The sequence below is a fragment of the Nomascus leucogenys genome, chromosome 1a (genome assembly GCF_006542625.1).
Source record: "Nomascus leucogenys isolate Asia chromosome 1a, Asia_NLE_v1, whole genome shotgun sequence".
In the NCBI taxonomy this organism is placed as follows: Eukaryota; Metazoa; Chordata; class Mammalia; order Primates; family Hylobatidae; genus Nomascus; species Nomascus leucogenys.
Genome location: NC_044381.1, coordinates 95835525 through 95860954, shown reverse-complemented (window position 1 = coordinate 95860954; position 25430 = coordinate 95835525). Strand labels below are relative to the sequence as shown.

Below are 25430 nucleotides of genomic sequence, written 5' to 3'. Positions count from 1 at the left end.
AACATTTCTGAAGGAAATGTGAAGGCAGGCCTGCTGGGGCAGGTTTGCACTCAAAGGGCTCTTTGCAGGGTTTAAAAAAAAAAATCCTACAAGAGTTGTGCATTAGGGGCTGGCAGGTCACTGATGAAATGCCGAGCCTGAGTTCTCTCCCAGTGTGGGCAATACCTGGGACTCAGGGTTTCATCTCAGAGCCCAGAATGAACATGAGCTGAATAACGAAAATGCCCACGTGTCTCTGGGTTGTTGCTCAAACCCCTCTGCAACCTCCTTTCACGTGGATAATGCACGTTCCAGAAGCAAAGCTAAATCATCCCTTGCTGAAATGCATCCTTTCTTGATGTAACTCACACTTGATTGTTCTCCTGGACGCCTCTGCTCTGGATTGCTCTCTTCAGGAGTTTTTGCTTGAAGTTTTATCGGAACCAAAAAATTTGGTTCCCTCAGGATGCATCCAGTTCCCACACAAGAGGCTTTCAGGTCCCTATCAGTCTTTAGGGTATCTAAGATAATTCCTCTTCTCAACTGAAAATGCAAAGGGGAATTATTGCTGCTTCCTCCCATTGGGGTTAACTAAAACCAAGTTGATGAATTTCATGGTACAAACCTAAAACCTCCTTTTTTTTTTTGACCTGACTGACCCAGTATAGAAAAGAAAGCTCATCTTTCTGCTTGAGCAGTTTTGCCTTCGACACAGAATCCTTTCCAGTATCTCCAAACATGCCCGGAGACCTGACTAATTGGCTGTGTTGTTGGAGACATCTGAATTATAAACATAAGAAACACTACGCCCCTCTCCTGGGTCATGCCCTGGGCCCAGAGGGAGTCTTCTGTGGCCAAACACTCAGGTTCATCTTGACTAGACCTGCCTGCCTGGAAGTGGTTCACATACAAAGCTAACTGCTCCCATAATCAGCCACTTGAAGCCCTAGCAGTAACATGAAAACTCATGCAGGAGATCATGTAGAGCCCCAGTTCACTTCTTCTGGCAAACACTGAAAAAAAGGAATTGAGAGCTAAGCTGAGGTTAGTCACCAAGGCTGACCTCCCTTCATGCAGGCTCTGTTGGTGAGGTCTGAGCCACCAGGGTAAGAGTTCACCATTGGCTGAGTGGCTGTGGTGTGCTTTCAGCTTTCTGGGGCCCCTGAGCCAGTCTGCATTCATTGCTGCATATTCACTTTTCTGCTACTTAAAGGAAAACGCAAAGGCTCCCCTTGAAGAATTAATCTCCATCCGCTTGCAGCAGGCACCCAGCCCTCACCTCTGGAGGAGGGTGTGCCTTATGCTATGCATGGTGACAAATGCTTGTTCTGGTCATTTTAGCACTGGTGTGACTCAGAGTGCTCAATAAACTGGTTTGAAGGAAAGGAAACTTTGGACTGCAAAACATTTTGCTTTTGTTCACAAGGAAGAAATTCTAGCAAGTGCTAGTGGTGACTTTGGCATCAAAAGGTAAATAGAATGAATAGAATGGACACCAGTCCATTTGCGGAGGTCATGCCATTACATTTTCAACATAAGCGGAATGTAGAAACCACCTGCATGTCCATAAGTATTGAGACTAGTTTAAAAAAATTGTAGCACCTTCATACAATGAAATACAAGACAGCTATGAAAAAGAATGAGATAGATCTTTAAGGGCCAGTAAGAAAGATATCAGTTAAGTACAAAAGGCAAGTAATGGACTAATCTGTTTAGCATGATTCCTCTTATGTTGATAAAAATGATCTATGTGTTCATATATTTGATATATAGAGATTTTTTTTAATTTCCAGAAGAAAATGAGTGCTCAAAGTCTGGTTCACAATAAGCACAGAAATTGAGAGTGTTTAGAAATGTTAAAGCAATTTGATATTACCATAGCATCCAAGTGTGTGAGCTGTTGAACTTTGTATTGTTTCTGATGAGTTTGTACTTTATATGTATTTGGGTACTTTTTTGTAATTATTTCAGTAATTATTATTATTATTATTATTATTATTATTAGAGACAGGATCTCACTCTGTCACCCAGGCTGGAGAGCAGTGGTGCAATATCGGCTCCCTGCAATCTCTGCCTCCCAGGCTCAAACAGTTCTCCCACCTCAGCCTCTGGAGTAACTGGGACTACAGGCACATGCCACCACACCTGGGTAATTTTTTTTTTTTTTTTGTAAAGACGAGGTTTTACCATATTGCCCAGGCTGGTCTCGAACTCTTGGGCTCGAGTGATCTGCCCACCTCAGCCTCCCAAAGTGCTAGGATTACAGGCGGGAGCCACCACACCCAACTCAGTAATTTTAATGTATTTTACAAAAGTATTGGTCTATGAGGATTGGAATCAAGAAAGTATTTCTACAGCAGAGAATGTTTGGGAAATAGTGTTCTCAGAATACTTTCATTTCACACTTTCCATCCTTATGTATTGTTTGAATATTTATCTTGAATATGTATTGCTTTTACGATTAAACATTTGGAAATGTTTAAATTTGGTTCTAAGGAACTGTACCAGGTTAATGGTTTTATTTGACTCATTTGTCCTAACACCTCAATCATAGCATCTCTTGAGCCTTCCTCATGCTCAGAAATTGCCCAAGCTTCAAAAAGAAGCGTTTCTTTGGGAGGAAGGCCCAAGGGTGCCAAGGGAAATGGGTAGGCAGTGACCAATCAGGAAAGACCGCCCAAATTTTTCAACAAACTGTTTTCCGCATCCTTGAGCACAGCTGGAGTGAGACCCTCTCCCACAGATGAGAACACTTGGCTCAAATCTCATTAAAATCTCCTCACTGGATTACAGATCCAAAACCTCTGGGGAGCCTTGTGAACCACGTCATGCTTCTCGCTTTGCATCTTCAATTATGCATCTTTGATTTAGCTGACAGATGCGAGGCCGCGTACGTAGCCAGGCAATCCCCTGGTGGCCACACATGTGCAGAAGGAGGCGGTCGAACATTATCTTCCAGCTCCAACTGGCACCAGCTTCCAATCACTCAGAACTTTTCTTCTTCATCCACCTTCCCTCAGCTGCCCCCACTTCCCTTCTCCACCCAGGCCCTGGCATGGATAACATGGACACACCCACTTTTACTTAAGCCCCCTTTCCTTTTGGAGGGACTCCCAAGGCAAATGAGAATGGTGTGCCAATCTGAGGGAACCACCTCTTTTATTATGGGATGGCACCACCCCAGCATTCTATCAAGCTTTTCAGTGTAGAAATCAAGCCAAATTCTGGCTCTATCCTAAGCCATAGCTGCCAGGACCATATAGACAAACATGTGGCTGGACGGTTGGAAGCACTTGGCTCAGCCATGCAGAAAATCCACTTTATGTGCTGAGTCCCAGCCTCTCATTTGCCATCCTGGTACAGATGCCAGGCCTGTTACAGGGACTCCACTTGGCCTCCAGAGGGAGAGGTGGAGCTCTGAGGCCTTCACCAGGAACAGGCTGTGGAGCTGGTGGCCAGTAAGAAAGATATCAATTAAGTACAAAAGGCAAGTAATGGACTAATCTGTTTAGCATGATTCCTCTTATGTTGATAAAAACGATCTATGTGTTCATATATTTGATATATAGAGATTTTTTTTTAATTTCCAGAAGAAAATGAGGGTCAAAGAGTGGTTCACAATAAGCACAGAAATTGAGAGTGTTTAGAAATGTTAAAGCAATTTGATATTACCATAGCATCCAAGTGTGTGAGCTGTTGAACTTTGTCACCATAGCACAGATACATTGCCATGCCCCATGGGAGTTTGGGTCACATAGAGATCAATGACTGCCACTAGAGGGCACTGACAGGGATGAAGGAAGAAAATCACCTTGCACGTGAGTGTGTATATGTGTGTACACACATGAGTGCTTGTTTGCATACCTGCATGGTTCATGGAAATGTTATATGTGCAAAATGCCCACTTTCTGAATACAGTGTTGGTTTTACATGGTGAGTGATAACTGAATTCTTCCCTGATATCACACTATTGCTTCTTCAGTGAATAGGGAACCTCCATCCCTATAGCTGGATAAAAACTGGAGTCAGACTTTTCTAAAGTGTTGTTGGATACCAGATTTGTCCTCATTCATTATTATGTAATATAAACGGGAGTGTGGTTTTAGACCATGGTTTTTCAAGGGTCCAAACTAAATGGAATTGTTTGTTTCATTTTCTTTTCCTCTTTATTTTAGAATTGTAGATTATTTGTGTGATTTTAATTTTAAATTTTTATTTTCCTCTACTATTTTCTGAGCATTTACAGTTTTCATCATAATTCAAACTTTAAAGATGATTATTAACTGTGTACTGAGTTTTCTAAATTCAATTTTTCTCATCCCTTAGCTCTCCTGAAAAAAAGTAATTATTTCTCCTTTGCCACCGATTTTGCTACTGGCAGTAAAAATGCATTACTATGAAAATTACTGAATTCTGTAGGAAGACAAAGTACAAGTAGATAAATTAATAGCATCTTTCTTATTAAATTTAACTTTTCCTTGTATTATACTTTTATCTCTTTTTTTTTTCTCTTTTGGGCACTGTCTTTTGTATGTTCATGCCATCAACTTATATCGTTCTGGAAATTCTTTCAAGTGCCCACAGTGTGTATGCGGTGTGATATGGCACAGGGCACAGACCACAGGCTTCAGGATCAGAGAGATCTGGGGTTCCATCCCATATCAATTACTTCTTAACTATGTAGATAAGCTACTTAGTTTCCAAGAATCTTTGTTTCCACATCTGTAAATAAAGATGAAATCAAATTATGTGCTAAGCAACTCTCATCGAATCTTATTTCCCTTCCCTTTTCCCCTTTAATGTACTTGGAAGATATTTATCCTCACCCACCCACCTTATTTTTTCTATCATATATAGCCTTAAGGAAGTAGAGGAGTGGTAGGTGTGCAGTCTGAAGGCTAGAAGCTGCTATAGAACTAGAAGAACTGATATCCCAGTTTAAAGGCTGAGCTCAGGCTGGAGAATTTTCTCTTTTTCCAGGAAAGATCAGCCCTTTGTTCTACTCAGGCCTTCAACTGATTGGATGAGGCCCACCCACATTATGAAGGGCTGTCTGCTTTACTCCATCTCCTGACTTAAATGTTACTCTCACCCAAAAACATCCTCACAGAAACACTCAGAATAACATTTGACCAAATATCTGGGCACCCTGTAGCCTAGTCAAGTTGATACCTAAAATTAGCCTGGTGAATAGAATCAGGTAAAAGTTTCCAAAAAATGGATCTGGGATCAAAGCAGAAGCCTGTGCTCTCTTTTTCTCTCTCTTGCTCTGTCTCTCTCTCTCTGTCCCCAGTGAGAGAGCCATCTCAAGATTTGTGGAAATCCTGAATGTTCTGAGATCCTGCCATCTAGAGGTGCCTCATCAGAAGCCAGGTAACCACTTGGTGGATACACTATAGAGAGAAATCAAGCTTCAGAGGAGAGGACTAAAGAGCTGTGAAGGGCCCTTTCTAGTTCAGAAGTGCTATGGTTCTGAAATTCTATAAATATTGGCTTTGCTTCTGGTGGGTTTTATCAAATGATTTAGTTTTAAATCATCAGTGTCTTTACAGTATGCAACTACTATGCATTAAGTTCCCTTTAGGGAGAGGAATGAATCTAGAGAACATGAAATATTTTTTCAATTAAATTTTAGAACATCCCAAGAAACTGCCTTTGAAATCATGGTTTCTCCATGCCCTTTACATGAAAAGGAAAGCTAAAGCTTATAAACTGATGGCTGAGATTCTTAAGATGTAGTGATGTGTTCCCCAAACTCTCCATTTTTTAATTTTCTCTCTCCTTTTGATAGATTGTACCTCTTCTAAACACAAGCCTTCCTAGCTCAGCCAATATCTTCTCAGTGGGTCCTTTCCTGGAAACCTAATTGGAATTAGTAGCTTCCTTCCATCCAAGAGCAACCAGTTACCCTCCTGTTTTATTTTTCTTATATCTTTTCACTTTCTGTTATTTTTTAGTATGTCATAATATACATAACATAAAATTTGCCATTTCAGCTATTTTAAGTATACACTTCAGTGGCATTCAGTAATTCACACTGTTGTGCAACCATCACCATCATTCACCTCCAGAACCTTTTCAACTTCCCAAACTGAAACTCTGAACCCACTAAGCCTGTCTCCCCCAGCCACTGGCAACCGCCATTCTACTTTCTGTCTCAGTGAGTTTGACTATTCTAGGTACCTCATAGAAATGGCATCATACATTTATTAGTTCATTCTCACATTGCTAAAGGCATACCCAAGACTGAGTAATATATTGACTTATAGTCAGTATGTCTGGGGAAGCCTCAGGAAACTTACAATCATGGTAGAAAGGGAAGCAAACACGTCCTTCTTCACATGGTGGCAGGAAGGAGAAGTGCACGCAAAGGTGAGGAAAACCCCTTATAAAACCATCAGATCTCTTGAGAACTCCCTCACTATCACAAGAACAGCATGAGGGTAACTGCTCCCATGATTCAATTACCTCCCACCAGGCCCCTCCCACAACATGTGGGGATTATGGAAGCTACAATTCAAGATGAGATTTGGGTGGGGACACAGCCAAACCACGTTAAGACAGTAATTGTCTTTTTGTGTCTGGCTTATTCCATGTAGCATGATGTCCTCATGTTATAGCATGTGTCAGAACCTCTTTTAAGGCTGTATAATATCCCATTGTTTATATATGCCACATTTTCTTTATTCAGACATCAATGGATATTTGGGTTGTTTTCACCTTTTGGCTATTGTGAATAATGCTGTTATGAGCATGGGTGTACAAATATTTGTTCAAGTCTCTGCTTTCACTTCTTGTGGGTATATACCCAGAAGTAGAATTGCTGGATCATATGGTAAGTCTATGTTTAATTTCTTGAAGATACTCCATGCTGTTTTCCGTGGCGGCTGCACCACTTTACATTCCCAACAACAATGTGTAAGGGTTCCAATTTCTTCACATCTTTTCCAACACTTGTTATTTTGTAGGATTTCTTTATTTTTGTTTTGTAATAACTGTCCTAATAGTAGTAAAATGGTATCTCATTGTGGTTTTGATTTGCATTTCCCTCATGATGAGCAATGTTGACCTTGCATTATTTCATTCATGTGTTTTCTGCCTGTTCTTCGCCTGGCACCCCAGCAGGACGTAGACTCTGTGTACATGAGAAGTGTGTCTGACTTGTTCACTGTTCTATCCTTAGCCCAGAGATGCATGCCTGGCACATATCAGATACTCAATTATTTGTCAGATGAATGCATGAATGAATTTACTGGAGAGAAAAATTCACATTCCAAATATAGACTCCAAATCTTTAGGTGCTCAATTATTTGCCTGAGGCAGTAAGTAAAGATCACCTTTCCATCAATCAGTGTTGCTTGAAAATTGAGAGAAAAATATACTTCTGCCTCATGGACAAACTATCCACATTGATAAAATATTGTGGCTGGATCTCCCTAGCTTCTGGACTTGATAATTGACAAAATTGAAGTATGTTTGCTATTTCAATGACGAAATTAGAAGTACCATTGATAACTAGTACCAGGCTCATGAAATACTTGCTGATAAATAAGTGAATGGTCCTGAAAACAGTAATGAAAAGTATAGATTATATCTGAGGGTTGTGGAAGTGCTTGGGGAAAAAGAGCCCCAGACAGTCAGTGGTTTTGGTGGGAAGTGTAAACACCAAGATTAGTACGTAATTCTCAAGTTCTTTTTCTTCAAGTTAGTAATCAACTTAGAAGCTAAATCTGTAGCCAGACTCCCCATGCAGTGTTGCTTCTCTAAAAATCAATCACCTGCAGAACACCAGAGAAGCCTGACTTCTTTGTTGGTTCATTGCATAAAGCATAAGGAAAGCATTTTCCTACATTCTTCAGCTCAAACAGCCTTAGGTGTGGTCCTGCTTGCTTGACAGCAGGGGCTACTTCCTGTTGTACCTGTTCTGCAAAGGGCATGACTCTTAGCAGAATGAGAGAGAAGTATTCTCATTTAAATGTTGGTCTAGCATTTAAACAGTGAAAACATGCTTTATCCCAAACCAGATTTCTACTAGTCCTGATAGACAGAGGTGGAATGAAATATTAATCTCTTTTGAGAAGATGTAGACAAGACAATAATCTGGTTTTGGCATATCTTAGTGTTGTTCCTAAATAAACAGTAGAGGAAACCAAGACATAGCCCTCAGAGGAACAAAGCCCCTCTAGCCAGCCCATCTTCGGGGGTGTGAACTAGTAGTCAGTGATCATGGCCAGTGGGAATATTTGTAGCTCCCTGGTCTCAGAGGCCAGAGATGGCCAGAGCAGAGGCCTGAAGCACTCCCACAATCAGCAGTCTTTGGCTCAAAAACAGTGAAGACCCTCAATTAGAAAGTGAGGGATAATCTCATGAAATTCCTGGGGAACTGCCTGGCAAAGGTACTGAGTCCTTTGGTCTCCTTCCTAACAGATAGTCATCTGGGTAAGAGCAGCCCTACTTCATTAGCGTGATAGAGTGGTTTTGGTTTTTTAAATATTTTTAATTTTTCAATGTGAAGTTAGGGATGGTGTTAAAAATGCAAATTTTCAAACATCCCCTCAGACCTACCAAATCAGAATCTCTGGAGATAAGGCCCAAGAATTCATGTTTTCAGGAAGGAAATAAACATCTCAAAAGCCCCATCAAATTAGAATAAAATTAAGTCATCTGCTCATGTCTCATACAGTTACCACCAGGAGAATAAGACCAGGTGACTAAACCAGTCATACCAGGCCTGGTGATTTCCTGAGCACATGGCCTCAAAGGTGTGAACACTAGGATTAGGTTCTGCCTCCATGGAGAAGGGATGACGTGGATTGGGTGAGTAAAAATGCCTTCATTACCATAGCTTGGTAGTTGATGGGGGATAAGAACTCCTAGGAAGTCTTGGCTTCCTCAGTGGCCATTTATTGAAGTCTACGTTTGTTCACTAGATCAAATGCCCAAAACTTTCCCCATGGTTAGCCATTTTGGTAAGAAACCAGAAAAAAATGGACATTTGATAGGAATGTGAAAGAGATTGATCTTAGAATAGTTCAAAATGCCAGATACAATTTTCTGTTCACAACACCAACATTCTACATCAGTGGGAATATAACTCATTTATCCTTCCAGTCAACAAATATTTACTGAGTGCCTCTTATATGTCAGGTCCTATATTTGGTCCTGGGGAGACATCAGTAAATAAAACAGACAGAAATCCCTGCCATACCCTCATGAAGCTGACATCTTAGTTGCAACAACAGAGAGTAAATAAAATAAAATAAGCAAGTAAATGATAAAGCATGTTCCAAGGGATCCATTCTATGAAGAAAAATAAAGCAGACAGAAGGAATAGAAAGGACTCAGATGGGGGTGCTGCAACATTAAATAGAATAAAGGGGAGGTAATGAGAAGTTAATGTTTGTGAAAAGATGTGAAGGAGGTGAACAGTGAGCCCTGCGGCTTTGTGGGGTGAGGATCCCAGGCAAGGCGCAGCGTGTGTAAAGGCGCTGGAGTAATGGTGTGCCTGGGCCAGGGAACAGGAAGAAGGCCAGTGGGGTTGGAGAGGGATCCCAGACCAGAGCGCGAGGTGATGAATGGGAAGGTAGAATGCAGTAGGAGGGGAGCAGTGTGCCTGCGCTGTTTGAGGAGACTTTGGTTTTGCTCTGAGGGAGATAGGAAGGCATTGAGAAGTTATGCACAGAGGAGTGACATGATCCATTTTTTATTTTAATAGGACCATTCTGGCGCTGCTTGGAGAAGAGACTGTAGGCAAACCAGTTGGGAGACTATTGCAATGTTAAGAGTAAGATATGATCAGGGCTTACACCAGGATAGTAGACATGAAGTAGAGAAAGAACTCAAGCATGATTTCGAAGATTCTGGCCTGAGTAACTGGAAAGGTGGAGTTGCTATTCGCTGATGATTAAAAAAAAATACTTTAGCCAAAGTAAATTTAGAAGAATTTAATTGAGCAAAGAATGATTCGTGAACCAGGCAGCCTCCTGAGCCAGGGTAGGCTCAGAGACTCCAGCACAGCCACACAGTGGACGATTTATGGACAGAAAAAGGAAAGCGACATACAGAAAACATAAGAGAGGTACAGAAAACAGCCGGATTGGTTATAGTTTGGCATTTGCCTTATTTGAACACAGTTTGAACAGTTGGCCACATTGGATTGGCCAAAATTCGGTGATTGGCACAAGAGTAGGCTGAAGTCTGTTTACACTTCCCTTTAGGTAATAGTTCATGATGGACAGAGAAACCTTAAGCTGAACTTTAAATATGTAAAAAGGCAGCCTTAGGCTAAACTTGATTTAACACCGATCTGGAGAATATTGTGGGTGGAGCAAGTCTGTGGAGGGAGAATCTGGAGTTCGTTTTGAACATGCTAATTACAAGATGCCTGTTAGACATCCATGTGGAGGTGGTTAGTAGATGACTGGAGAAACTGGAGATGTATGACGGTTACCAGCATATGGTGGATAACTAAAGTCACAGGACCCAATGAAATCACCAGGGAAACAGACGAAGTCCACAAACTAAGCCCTAGGGTTGTCTTCTGCATTGTTTTTCAAGTGTTTTGAATCCTACTTAGTTTATCCAACTCATAGGATATTGACTGAAGGAGTTAGGTAGGGAAATAGCTAACCCTTATTTATTCATTGATAATAATGTGGTATGAAGGAACTAATTTTTCAAAATGATCTGGAAGACTGTGCATATGCAGAAGTCTATAAAGTACATGCAGACGTTGACTCAATAAATCCAGAAAGCTCAGTGACTGTTCATTTAACTTGTGTTTTCGTCAGTTAAATAAGGACTTGGGCACTTTTTTAAAAAACTGACGCAGAGGACTGAATGACAAAAGAGACGACAAACCTTGGCTCAGCTGTTCCTCAAAAGCCAGCATTTTAGTTCTATGCAGAAACCAAACAGAGCCTGAGGTGGAAGCCTTCAGCCAACATTACAGACATAGTCAGGGAAGAAGCGTTAGAGCCAGGAGGTAGAATGAAATTCCCCGGTGGACTTGATTGTGACTCCTTGAGAACGTGAAAGTCATACGGTGTTCAAGAGCTGAGGTTTTGGAGTCAAATAGACCTTTGTTCTTATCCTAACTCCATCACTTACTAGCTGTTTCACTACTAGGAAAGTTGCTTAACTTCGCTGAGAGAATAGTACCTATGTCATGTAAAAAATTGAATGGGATAATAATTGTAAAGCATTGTGCACAATTGCTATTTTTGTTTCTAACATATCCCTCCCTCAATAGTCTCAATTCCTGTAGAAATCCAAACGGTCACCACACTTTTCCTTTGGAGACTAATTTAGTGAATTGAAAGTCCACTAAATCAGATTGTAAATTGTAACCTACAAAATGCCCGGGTCCAAAGCTTGGGTATTTGGCAGGGTTGGGACCATTGATGAGCTGCTTTTAACTCTAATACCACTAGGGGGCACCTCCAGAAATTAATTTGGGAATGTACTATAATAACCAATGGCCGCAGTTAATGCACTTCCAAATGTGACTTCTACTTGAGGAACAGTCTGCTTGGTGCAGTTAGTGCACGGCATCTTTGGCTTCGAACGTGTATGAATTGGTTGCAGCAGAATTCCACAAGAGGGTGTGAATTCCTGAGGCACTGGGTCACACACTTCGTTAAGGTTCCTTTTGTGGAGGACATCTCTGAATTCTGAGGCTTTCTGCCCCAGCTGCCGTCACGTACAGCCCTGTAGCTAGGTCAAGCTGTTAAATCAGGCAACTAACAACAATGTACCAATTCATTTCCATAAACACTAGTACAGAGAACTGGCATAGACTCCATCTTTCTTCCACCAGTAATGCAGTGGAATTAATTTGCTCACTTTTTTGTACTAGAGTTTTCCATGCTGGGTAAACAGCTAACATGTGGTTGAGCCAAAATTTAAGGCCAAAGAGTGTGGCTCCAGAGCCCACACTCGTATTGCCTTTACTGACAAATAACATCAAATTAATGCTAACTGCCAGAGAGTGGTGATTAAACACAGGAATGGCTGTTAAGCAGTTTATAACCTGGATTAAATATGGTAATCATGTGACTAATACATATTCAATTCAGTGGAAAATATACAAGTCATTCCGACTGTTAATATGGATACTGAGTCATGTCTGGGTATATGAATTTATATATATATGTTGATGTATACATATAGATGGGTATGTATAAGAGTGTGTGTGTGCATATATGCATTTAATATAATGTTATCTGGGTGTTACTGTGTGTCAGACCTATAAGGTAATATGAAAGGCAACCTCTTGGTCAAATAATGCAGGCAGGTACAGTTATCAACATTTTGTCTACCATGTCAGAGAAAGGTCCTTGGAGAAAATTAAGGTCTTAGTTGATTTCGGACAATAAGATCCTAGAAAAAGGTGTTTATCCTAGTGCTTGGCACAAAGTATATTAATGAAAGAGTGAGTTAAAATGTGAATGACAGTTACTTTATGAATGGGAGGGACAGAAACTAGAAACAAGAGATAAGAAAAGGGGAGCTGGTGAGAAGATGGGAGTGATCAGAATGGAGCAAGGAATTTCCTCAGCGAGACTTATGTATCAATGAGCTGTCTGGTGAAGGACTTTATAAAAAATGGATTTAAGGGTACCAGCACAACTGGGTTATATGGATATATTGCATACTAGTAAAGTCCAGGCTCTTAGTACCCATCACCCAAATAAATGTACATTATACCCAGTAGGTGGTATTGTTTTCCTCACCCCTCTCCCATCCTCCCAGTTTTGGAGTCTCCAAAATCTGTTATTCTACACTCTGTATGTCCATGTGTACTCATTGTTTAGCTTCCACTTATAAAGGAGAACACGAAGTTTTTTGACTTTCTGTTTCTGAGTCATCCCACTTAGGATAGTGGCATCCAGTTCCATCCATGTTGTTTCAAAAACATGATTTCATTCTTTGTTATAGCTGAGTAGTATTCCATGGCATACCACAGTATGTTATCCAGTCATCTGTTGATGGACACTTAGATTGATTCCATGACTTTGCTATTGGGAATAGTGTTGCAATAAACAGATGAGTGCAGGTATCTTTTTGATATGATGCTTTTTTTTTTCCTTTGGGTAGATACCCAGTAGTGGGATTGATGGATTGAATGATAGTTCTATTTTTAGTTCTGTGAAATCTCCATCCTGTTTTCCATAGAAGTTGTAATATTTTACATTTCCACCAGCAGTATATAAGCATTCTCTTTTTTCTGCATCTCCATCAACATCTGTTGTTTTTTGACTTTTTAATAGCCATTCTAACTAGTGTAAGGTGATGATATCTCATCATGGTTTTAATTTGCATTTTTCTGATGATTAGTGATGTTGAGCATGTTTTCATGTGTCTGATGGCCACGTGTATGTCTTCTTTTGAAAAATGCCTATTCGTGCAACCTACAGAATTGGAGGAGCCCATCTGACAAAGGGCTAATATCCAGAATCTACAAAGAATTAAACAAGTTTACAAGAAAAAAACAAACAACCCTATCAAAAACTAGACAAAGGATATGAACAGACACTTCTCAAAAGAAGACATTTGTGCAGCCAACAGACATATGAAAAAATGCTCATCATCACTGGTCATCAGAGAAATGCAAATCAAAACCACAATGAGATACCATCTCATGCCAGTTAGAATGGCCATCATTAAAAAGTCAAGAAACAACAGAGGCTGGAGAGGATGTGGAGAAATAGGAACGCTTTTACACTGTTGGTGGGAGGGTAAATTAGTTCAACCATTGTGGAAGACAGTGTGGCGATTCCTCAAGGATCTAGAATCAGAAATATCATTTGACCCAGCCATCCCATTCCTAGGTATATACCCAAAGGATTATAAATCATGCTACTATAAAGACACATGCAAACGTATGTTTATTGCAGCACTATTCACAATAGCAAAGACTTGGGACCAACCCAAATGTCCATCAATAATAGACTGGATAAAGAAAATGTGGCACATACACACCATGGAATACTATGCAGCCATAAAAAAAGGATGAGTTCATGTCCTTTGCAGGGACATGGATGAAGCTGGAAACTATCATTCTCAGCAAAATATCACAAGGACAGAAAACCAGGCACTGCAGATTCTCACCCATAAGTGGGAGTTGAACAATGAGAACACATGGACACAGGGAGGGGAACATCACACACCAGGGCCTGTTGGAGGGTGGGGAGCTGGGGAGGGATAGCGTTAGGAGAAATACCTAATGTAAATGATGAATCGATGGGTGCAGCAAACCAACATGGCACATGTATACCTGTGTAATAAACCTGCACGTTGTGCACATGTACCCTAGAACTTAAACTATAATTTAAAAAAAGAAAAATGCCTGTTCATGAACTTTGCCCACTTTTTAATGAGGTTATATGTTTTTTCTTGTTGAGCTGTTTGAGCTCCTCATAGATTCTGGATATTAGCGCTTTATCATATGCATTGTTTGCAAATATTTTCCCGCATTCTGTAGATTGTCTGTTGACTTGGATGATTATTTCTTTTGCTGTGCAAAAGATTTTTAGTTTAAGACCCATTTGTCTATTTTTGGTTTTGTTGCATTTCCTTTTGAAGACTTAGTCATAAATTTTTTGCCTCAGCCAATGTTCAGAAGAATTTCTCCTATGTTTATTTTTCCAGTATTTTTATAGTTTCAGGTCTTATATTTAAGTCTGTCATCCATTTTGAGTTGATTTTAGTATATGGTGAGAGATAGGGGTCCAGTTTCACTCTTCTGCAAATGGCTCTCCAATTTTCCCAGAACTATTTATTGAATAGAGTATCTTTTCCCCAATATGTATTTTTGTCAACTTTGTCAAAGATCAGTTGGTTGTAGGTATGTGGCTTTATTTCTAAGTTCTCTATTCTGTCCCATTGATCCATCTGTCTGTTTTTGTGCTAATGCCATGCTGTTTTGGTTATATAGCCTTCTAGTATAATCTGAAGTCAGATGATTTGATACCTCCAATTTTATTCTTTTTGCTTAGGATTGCTTTGGCTATTTAGGCTCTTTTTTGGTTCCATATGAATTTGGAAATTGTTTTTCTAATTATATGAAGAATGATATTGGTAATTTGATAGAAATTGCATTGAATCTGTAGATTACTTTGGGCAGTATAGTCATTTCGGCAATATTGATTCTTCCAGTAGATGAGCGTAGGATTTTTTCCCACTTGTTTGTGTCATCTATGAGTCTTTTCTCAATCTTTTGCAATTCTCCTTGTCGAAGTGCAAATTCTCCTTGTACAATTTTTCACCTACTTGGTTAAATATATTCCTAGGTATTTTATGTGGCTATTTTAAATGAGATTCAGTTCTTGATTTGGTTATCAGGTTGATTATTATTGGTATATAGAAATGCTACTGATTTTTGTATGTCGATTTTGATTCCTGAAATCATTTATCAAATCTAGGAGTCTTTTGTGGTTTCTAGGTATAAAATCACATTATCAGTGAGAGATCATTTGACTTCCTTTTCCAATTTTGATCCTTTTCTTTCTTTATCTTGCCTGATTGCTCTAGCTAGGACTTCCAGTACGACGTTGAATACGATTGGTGAAAGTGGGCATGCTTGTCTTGTTCTATCCTTGTCTTGTTCCTTGTCTTGTTCTTAGGGGAAATGCTTTCAGCTTTTCCCCATCCAGTATGCTGTTGGCTGTGGGTGTGTTATATATGGATGGCTTTTATTATTTTGAGGTATGTTCTGGTGAAGGACTTTTTTTGCTCCATGATTGGGTTGTCTTTCCTGGTTTTCAGTCCAAGTCCAAGAAATAGAGTTTTTTTTTCTTTCTTGGAGTCCTTTTTCTCATAAGTGCCACCCACCTAAGTGAAAAACTGCCCTTCATTGATTATTATTTCCTAGTGGAAATGTGTTCATCTTTATAAGCAAAGTGATCTGCTGTCACTGAAAATTAATACACTTACCATATAGTCAGTTATAAATCAGTTTCTTCACATAGATTAATGGGGCAGTGAACACCCACATTTTACCAATACTATTCATCTCTTTGGTTGCTTCTCAAATGTCTTTTTCACTTTTTCTTTCCTTAGTGTTTTCCATCAGGATTCTGGTTCTCATATCACGCTAATGCCTTTCTTGGGCTGAACTGAGCAACATGTTTAGTGCATTGAGCACCGTGCCAACTTTCCAGGGAATAGAGCCATGGACTTACCTCCTAAATGATACTGACAGCTACAATAAATTTTTGTATTTTAGAAAATCAAAGTTGTAGTTTATTTCAATTGCACCCAAAAAAATTTCATTGTTGTGGTAAAATCATACTAAACATTCAATTTGAAAAGTGTGTTTAGGAAAACTTGAAAGAATTCCTCCATACAGCGTATAATGAAAGTGGTGTGGTTTGGGGTAACAAATCAATCCAAAGACCATATGCAGAAACTTAATTGAATTAATTCTCCGTAATGAATAATGAAAACTGTATCGTCTATGCCTGAAGACCTGATATGAGTTGAGTAGGCAAAACTTTTGTTAGTTTTATGTTAGAATGTTAGCTAAAGCTTATGTGCACTTCCTTGAAATTTATTTGCTGCTTTTAAAAGAAGAATCTGTGTCACTTACTCTCTTTTGAACTGTTTTTCCTCTCCTCTAAAAGATATGTGGTTTCCCCTCCCTCTTTTGCCTCAATGAAAATGGCCCCAAGATGCATGCAATTTTGTGAACTTGAGATTATAGATTCTACATAATTCAAATCACAGAGCCATGAAACCCCACTCTTTCATTTGGATTCTGTGAACTGCTGACACTTGTGGGGTGCAAATCATGTCAGAATAATGCCCTAAAGGTGTAGTGTGTAGTGTCAGGACCAAAATTCTGCTCTGGGATACACGATCCATCAAGCAATGGAAGCCATGCACTCATAACCCAGGGTTGAGCGTGGACCTCATTGTTTTAATTACAGAGCCACAGCATGTGGGTAAGAAACTTGGATTTGACAGCAGAAGAAGAAAGAGGATATTGTATGCCTTCAATCAGCTTTGTATTAGGAGATCCTTAAAGGAAAAATTTTGTGAAACAAAGAAAGAGGAAGAAAACAACAAACTAGCAAGATCTGTATTTCAATATAATTTGGAGAAAATGACTGATTTGGGTTGGTCATGTTGCCAGAACAGATGACTCAAGGCTTCCATACAAGAAATGGAAATCAGGATGATGCCTGAAGCCTGAAAGAAGAACAAATTGTAAAGATATGATTGAGTATAGGGCTTCAAAATCAACTGTACCAAAGATGAGCTTGAATCATTGCCCAGAACAGAGCTGAATGGTGATGTTCATTTGGGTTCTGACTGTTGAAACAAAATAAAATGTAGTAATTGTACTCTGTTAGGTATACAGACGTGTTAATGCTTTCCAATTTCCCCAACTGGGGATCTGGTGTCACTTTCCCTGTCGCTCCTATTTCATGCTTCACTGGTGAGTATTATTGCTGCCCTGGATGCTTACTGAATGCCAGGTTTTTGGCAAAGAAGTGGGATCCAGGTGAAAGCATCCTTCTCATGCTGTGTGTGAGTGTGTTGCAGGTGGCTTGGAAAATGGCTTTTCAACTTGGAAATCATTTCTGTAATTGACATTTTCAGGCTCAGATAATGTGCATCTCTATCCTGGCTTTCCCAGTGTGATGGTTGCTGGACTTTGGTTATGAATATCAGCAGTTTGGATCCCAAAACACTTCATCCCTGACAACCAGGGAAAGCCCCAGCTTCCATGAGCAGCAGATTTACACATTGATCTTTTCCTCTCTTAGGAGGAAAAATGTCTTGTTCACAGATTTCTGTATATGCATTTTCTCTTTAATGTATCAGTTTAGTTTTATGGTAACATTTCTGATAGACAACAAGGTTGACTCTTTCTAAAAGTCAGTTGTGACACAGCTACACTGTTTTTCTTTCTCATTGGGAGCTACAAAGAAGAAAATATTCCATGTTGTTGCTCCTAAAACCAAAAACCTAATAGGCTAATAACTTAGGAAATTTCCCAGCCTGCTTGAAAGAGGAGTTCAACTGTATGGTACAAATGATTCCCAAACAAATATTTTCTACATACTAAATTAGAAAAATACCAGCAAAACCAACAATGGGAGTGACTCAGAGGGGTAAAAGGAGGGGCGGACAGGACATGTGATTTTTCCACTCCTTTTTAGTTTCTTTACCTGAGTCAAATTTTCAGAATGTTAAGCCTTCCCCTGTCTACCAGAAAGTCTTCAGATTTCAGTAGCTAACTTAAAGCAAGGAACTTTTTTTAGTCATTCAAACTGACTAAAGATATCAGGTACACGATGTTTAATTAAGGCTCTGTCTGGCTGACTGGTCTCTATAGGTGTCTAAAATTTAGACTTAAAAACAGGGTAACCTAAAACTGGACCCTACTAATGAGAGACAATAAGAAGCCATCTTTGAGGGTTTCACTTGCTCTACATGAACGACAGAGACTGGATACAAGCTGGAACTCATAGGAAATTTCACATTTCCTTGCTTCCGTACAATCAGCATCTTTTCATTGGTTGCTCTGTGACCTTGTAGCCACCCACATGTTAGATAGCTTCACACTTTTAAGATGGGGGTGTGGAGGGGTTGAATGAGGGATAAAATTATTTTGTAGGGTTTGGCAGAAATCTGTATTTCAAATAAGCTATGTGTGAGCTGTCTTTGAGAAGAACACGTGTGATGTAGTTTTTGATCTTCATTTTACAGATGTACATAAGTAATACAATTAAAAACAAATGTGATCCAATATTGTAGCACTGTGTATCTACTTATGTTTGTGAACAGTACCTCTCATTAGTCTATAAACCATCACAAGCTAGTGGCTTTGGAGTCCTGGTACCCCCTCCTCACATTTGCTGTGTGACTTTGGTCTGCTGGCTTCTCCGTATTCCATCTGTGGTAAGGGGTTCTTTCACAGACAATCACACTAATGGGATGTGGTTTTATGTGTGATGGGCTCCCCAACGTAAACAATCTGAGACCATTTCTTAAGAATAGTTCTCACAGCTTCCTTATAAATGCATTGCTTAAGATTTAACAATTATCTTTAATGTAATTATGATTTTAAGAATTTCAATTTAAGCCTTTTTGTTCAGAAAGGGATGTGCTCTGTCCTTAGCTTGGGAGCAATGATGTCTCACTTGGCTGCAGTCCACAGGCATCTCACACAGCTAGGAAACACCTACCAAAGAAGACAGGACTTTTCTTCCTATAGGCTTCTTTGCCTTAGACTGGAAATCCAAGCCTTCCAGCACACCATTCCCTCTTGTCTCTTGGACTAGGTTTCAGTCATATGTCCATGCCTAACCCTCTCACCAGCAAAGGAATGAGCCCACCATGAGGGGCTTGAACAATTCTGCTTTATCCCTTGGGCTGGAGGAGGACTCTCCTCCCTAAGCACGGAGTATGGGGATCATTTATACTCAGAGGAGCAAGTGGGGTGAGGGGCATGTATCTATTGGGTCAGTAACCAACAACATTCTCCCACATCGACAGAATCATCCTGGTGTGCCTCTTTTTTTAGACAGAGTCTTGCTCTGTTGCCAGGCTGGAATGCAGTGGCATGATCTCAGCTCACTGCAACCTCCACCTCCCGGGTGCAAGCAATTCTCCTGCTTCAGCCTCCCGAGTAGCTGGGACTACATGCGTGCACCACCACACCTAGCTAATTTCTGTATTTTTAGTAGAGAAGGGGCTTCACCATGTTAGTCAGGCTGGTCTCGAACTCCTGACCTCAAGTGATCCACCCACCTCGGCTTCCCGAAGTGCTGGGATTACAGGTGTGAGCTACCGTGTCTAGCCTCCTGGTGTGCCTCCTAAGGGCAAAAGTCTATCTTGGGGAGGAAAAAGTTTATCCTAGGGCTCATTTTTTTCTCATTCTAAAACAACTAGAAAATATTTAATCAATATCCCAAAAACTTTCACAAAAATGATTTTATTCATCTTAGACCAGTTCTATCAGTTATACAGTATATCATATTACTTTAAAACAGAACTGAATAAAAATTGGAATAGAGACCTGTTTTTAATGGCCTTTTCTGCTTCCTTCTAAAATAAGAAATGATAAGGTATTGTTGTAACATAAACAATTTTTCAAAAGCTTTTATTAAAATAGTTGTTTAAAAAAAGCTATACAGTATAGCCTAGTGATCAAGGACATAAAGAACTTGATTTAGGTTGCTAGATCTTATTTGGCAATGACATGATGGTAGTCCTCACCAGCAAAATGAGGAAAACAATTATAAATATTTTAAAGGATTGTTGTGAAAGTTGATTGAGATTACTATGTGTACACATACCTACATATTTTTATTCTTAACACAAAAGCTATTACATAGTAAGATTTCAACAGATTTGTCTATTTTTACTTACAGTAATATTTACAAAAATCCATAAACATACAAGCTAATACTTTTTTACATAGGATAGTTAAAATCAAACTCGCACCTTTTAGAAGTAACAACTTTGAGAACAAAATATAAAGGCTGCCATGTAGTTCATAATGCAGTTTTATGGGAGGTCTTGTAGTAGCTCTTATGCCTCTTCCAAGGATTCTTCTAGTTGGCTTGATGCGAGTCAAAACTTTAGAGTGGTGCCTTTGCCGTCATGTCGGAGAGAAGAACTGCCTTTGCTGTACATAAACGTTTAGAATCCCATGATCCATTCATCCAGCAAGTAGACTGAAAGCAGCTCTTGGCTGCTCGTGATGTAAGCGGGATGACACATGTTAACGATGGGTGTCACCAATCTCTTAACTTCCCGGATTATGGTCCTGGTAAGCTGTAGGCTCTGCACAGCAAGCCAAAACCACATGAAGGCAGAATGGACAGTGCATGTGAATATAAACATCAGTTCTTTTGCCAAAAAAAAAAAAAGTATCTGTTTCATAAAACATCACAATTCCTTTTTGGTTTTTAGAAAGCTGCATATAATATTTTGCATTGGGAAAACTTTCAATAATTATCTAGTCAAGAATAGCTATCAGCTTGAGCCTTTAACCACATGCTCTTACTTGCATTTTATATGTGACTCTTCTGGTCGGCTCAAGGGCCAATTTTAACTGAGAGTGAAGCTCTTCCTATGATTGGACACGGCACGGAGGTTCTACAGCAGTCACTTTGGCTGGAGGGACTATGATGCTTACTTTCTGGATCCAGGGCTCTGGGTTATAAATGATGAATGCAACTCAAACTTATTTAAGTAAAAAAGAGAATTTAATGGGAAATGTTACTGAGCATCTCATAGAATCAAAGGCAGAGGTAAATACAAATATTCGAGAAAGGCCAGACGTAACTAGGCTTAAATTCTGGAAGCAGGGCCACACTCACAGAAACAGAGCTTCTCCTTCTTGCTTCTGTGCATCCCTAAATGGTGGCTTATTTCTTTTTTATCACTGCAGATTGACTTTCTCCAAATGACTAAAAGCATGGCTGCCACTGAAATCCTAGTTTTATATGTTACAGTTTTCACCAAACAGAGCAAGACTGACCCTGTATCATATTGTATCATATTGTATTAATGTGTTTAAAACAACTTGATGGGGCAGTCCTCAGCAGAAGCGGTGCTGACCTGAGTGTTCCATAGATGTCCTCTATTGCATGGATATACGGTAAAAGCAATGCGAGGAGGTAGGTAGTCCTAGCTTCCATTTACCAACGAAGGCTGCCTGTGGTCTTTGAGAACTTCTTGTTAAAATTGCTCACTCTCGGTTTGGAAGCTCAGGATCGTGGTATGGGAGGAGGGGAACGATCGCACGTGAAAGTAGCTGAGCAGAGAGAAAGGAAGGAGGGCACATCAGTGAAGCATCGTCAACACAAAGCGGAGGGCTCTGGACCTCCCAGCTCTTTTCATATTAAATCCTTATGCTTCTCCCAGCTGCCTCTTCTCTCCTGTATCACACCTCTTTTTAATATTTTCCCCCATCACTTTTAAAATGAAGACCTTCTGTGTACTTACAAGACTTTAGTCCTCTTCCAGAGAAGCAGTGTAAGATTCGATGCAAAAGTCTAAAGTATGGCAGATTCTGTCTCTTCAGAGAAGTGCTTGCCCATGTCTTCTTGTTCTTTTTCTCAGAATAACAGAATCTGAGGATTGAAACAGATCAGCCTTGAGGGCCATCAAATGCATGGATTTGCTGTGTACCTCCCATTGCTGGTATTCATGACAAGTGGCCATCCAGACTGCTTGATCACTTAGCAAAGGAGAACTCACCACTTTTCAGGAGAGCCCATTCTATCTTTAGACAGTTCTGACCATTAGAAGTACTTCATTGTGTTAAGCTCCACCTGGGCTAAAAATGTGTCTTTTCTTGTTGCTTCCACCTGTTGGTCCTAGTTCTACCACCTGGAAACAAAGAGAAATGTGTAATATCTTTCCTTCATGCACACCTTTCAAAAGATCCATCATGTTCACTATATTTCTCCCTAAGATCATTCTTCTCCAGTTGAAGCAACTTTTCTTCCTATAACTGTTCTCTGTAGTGTGGGATTTCAAGTTCCTCTGTTGATCTGGACACTCTGTTTTAAAAGCTTTACTTATTTAAGTGTTTCTCTGTATTTTTTTTTCCTACAATAATCAGGCATAGTCTTCCAGATGGGGAAACATCAACACAGAAAGAACAGAACTAATAACCTTTTTCATTATATATATAGAACTTCTGTTCAAGAAAATCACGTTTATCTTTTGGGAAGACCAACCTATGCTTGGTCACTCTTTATGCCAAAAATTACATAGTGATTAATTTATAATGAAATTTAAATGAGAAAAGTATTTAAATGTTATTAGTTGCTAGAAGAAATTCGTGTTGATGTGAGAATTTCAGGCATCAGTATTTCAAATTGGAATGTAAAAGGGGTGGGGACAGCTCATGAATTGCCATAGCTCTCCAAATCACATATCTGCTTTACTTCCTATTCATAATGCTAGCACTATCCATTAAGTCAAAAATCGTGCGCAGGCTCGGCGCAGTAGCTCACACCTGTAATCCCAGCACTTTGGGAGGCCGAGGCAGGCGGATCACGAGGTCAGGAGATCGAGACCATCCTGGCTAACACGGTGAAACACCGTCTCTACTAAAAATATAAAAAATTAGCCGGGCGAGGTGGCGGGCGCCTATAGTCCCAGCTACTCGGGAGGCTGAGGCAAGAGAATGTCGTGAACCCAGGAGTCGGAGCTTGCAGTGAGCCGAGATTGCGCCACTGCACTCCAGCCTGGGCGACAGAGCGAGACTCCGTCTCAAAAAAAAAAAAAAAATCGTGGGCAGAGTAAGCCCATATCAGGGAATAATTTGATCCCTTTCTTCCTCTTTATGAGATCCATAAGCTTAACAAATATTTGTGTCCTGGTTACATACAAAAAAAAAAAAGGATTCTGGGATAAGAACCCCAAAGGGTGCGCTGACCTCAAGTTTCTGTGTAAGCCAGTGAATTGAGGCTGTGTAAGCCCATGAATTGAGTAAAGCAGGCAAGTGCTTTAGTCTCTTCACCAAAAGGTACTGTGTAAGCGAGTGAATTGAGGGAGAACAAGAGGTCGCCATGTTGGTTTGGGTGGTACAGTGGGTTCACTTGAATAAATTCTCAACTTCTTGTTCCCAGAAGCACAGCTAGAAGTGGACCCAGTTTAAGGGAGCTGGAGTGAAGCTTAGGGGTGAATCAGAGAAGCTGCAGCCCCATGTTAGCTGGATATCCTAAATTAAGGACATGTTGAGCTCTGCCCTTATCCGTAGTCACTTGTGGACTCATCAGGAAAAGTGATTACTCAGAAAATAATGCATAATATTCTCTTCTATTTATATATTTTAAGGTTTGAAATGAAGATATGGCATATATATGAAGATTCCAGGACAAAGGAATTTAAAATTTTGAATTCTAAAAATATAATAAGAAATAAATGGTGACTTGTTATAAATCTAACCATATGTCACTCATTCTTGTTTTTTTTTCTAAAAATATCTGACTATGTTGCCCATCAACACTGGCAAAGAAAACTGGCTCATGCCCTGTGATTTTGCGTATCAGCAAGGGAGTCTGACATTTCTTCTGTTGGCAATACATAGTCCTATAGCCGGCCCTCTGTGACCTTCTTCCACCTCCATCAAGGAAGCCTAAAAATCATGACTAATTCAGGACCGGGCTGGAAGCTCTAGTACCATGCCCACAGAACTTGTTAGTTCCCTTGTATTAGTAAAGCTAAAATTGAAAGTTTCATCACCTCCTTAGCCTCAGAAAGGCACAGTCTAATGGGTTCAGGTATAATCCTAACCTCATTTGGTTACCACAAGGGAGGAAATGCATGACTGTAGATAGGTTGAAGCTACCTGCCACATAACTGAGAAAATAAACTCAAGAGCCCTTAGAGTGAGGAGGGTCAGCTTCATGGTTAAGGTGCAACTAATGGTCATGCTTAGCAGCTTACCTAAGGGATTCCTGTCTCAGTATCACAGATTCACTTTCTCAATATCATAATGCTAATAGACATAAAATTTCTTTCTTTATTTTAGAATGAAAGGAAGACTTCATGATTGGTGTGCTATGTTGAATAATCGGGAATACTTTAGGATTATCTTAACAAAGTCAGAAATACTTGTTTCCTAATTTCCTTACTCATAGCAAATCTTTTATTTCTCCAACAGGTTATTTGGTTTTTACAAGGGAATTCTGCCACCTATTTTGGCTGAAACCCCAAAAAGAGCAGTGAAGGTAAGCATTGCATGCGTTTGCACCAAGCAAAAGTAGGGTGCAGTAACAGCTTCAGCACAACAAACTCTAAGACATTAAAATGAATTATATGTAAAGCACTAAAAATTTTAATGCAGAAATTAGAGCATAATTTTTATTATAATTAGACTTGGTCAGTCTCTCAAATATGTAGATCAATTTGTAGATTTTTTTAATCAGGTAAAAGCATTCCATTCTAATGGGGAAATTATTCAGAAAACAACATGGTGAATAAAATTCTAGTAATCAAACCACAAAATAGCTTGGACCTTTCTTCAAAGCAACTCAGAAATTTTCCTTTGGAGAAATAATTATTAAAGAAAGAGAGACGAAGGGAAGAGGAAAGAGGAGAGGAGGGAAAACTTCTCTTCCTAAATCATTCCCATTTCATGAACAGAGTAAACCAACATACCATATTTCTTTATATATGATTCTCATATAACATATTTTTTTGGCATGCCAACTTCATTTTCCCCCTTAGTCTCCTCTGTTAAAATTCTCTATTCTGGTTCTTACGAAAATTATTACTTCCACTACCCTGATTTCCATTTACTTAACCACATAACTGTAGAGGTTTATGTACTACTTGCTAGTTCAGTATCCGAAGAGGAACAGGGAGATCTGGAAGAATGTCCAGGGGCAAAAGAACTCAATCTGACTACTGTCTTCTCTCAGACAAAAGTCCTGATCATAGCGACTCTGACAGGCATTGCTCCCCTCCCC

General features: G+C 39.7%; 1 protein-coding gene across 2 annotated transcripts in view; it reads left to right on the top strand.

Annotated features, from left to right (window-relative positions):
• Positions 1 to 25430, top strand: part of SLC25A21 (solute carrier family 25 member 21) — a 511294-nt gene that overhangs the window by 419309 nt on the left and 66555 nt on the right. For both annotated transcript variants that reach the window (XM_030813695.1, XM_030813699.1), the window contains exon 4: positions 24623 to 24689. In XM_030813695.1, coding sequence (XP_030669555.1) covers positions 24623 to 24689 — 67 coding nt within the window. The remainder of the gene's footprint in view (positions 1 to 24622; positions 24690 to 25430) is intronic.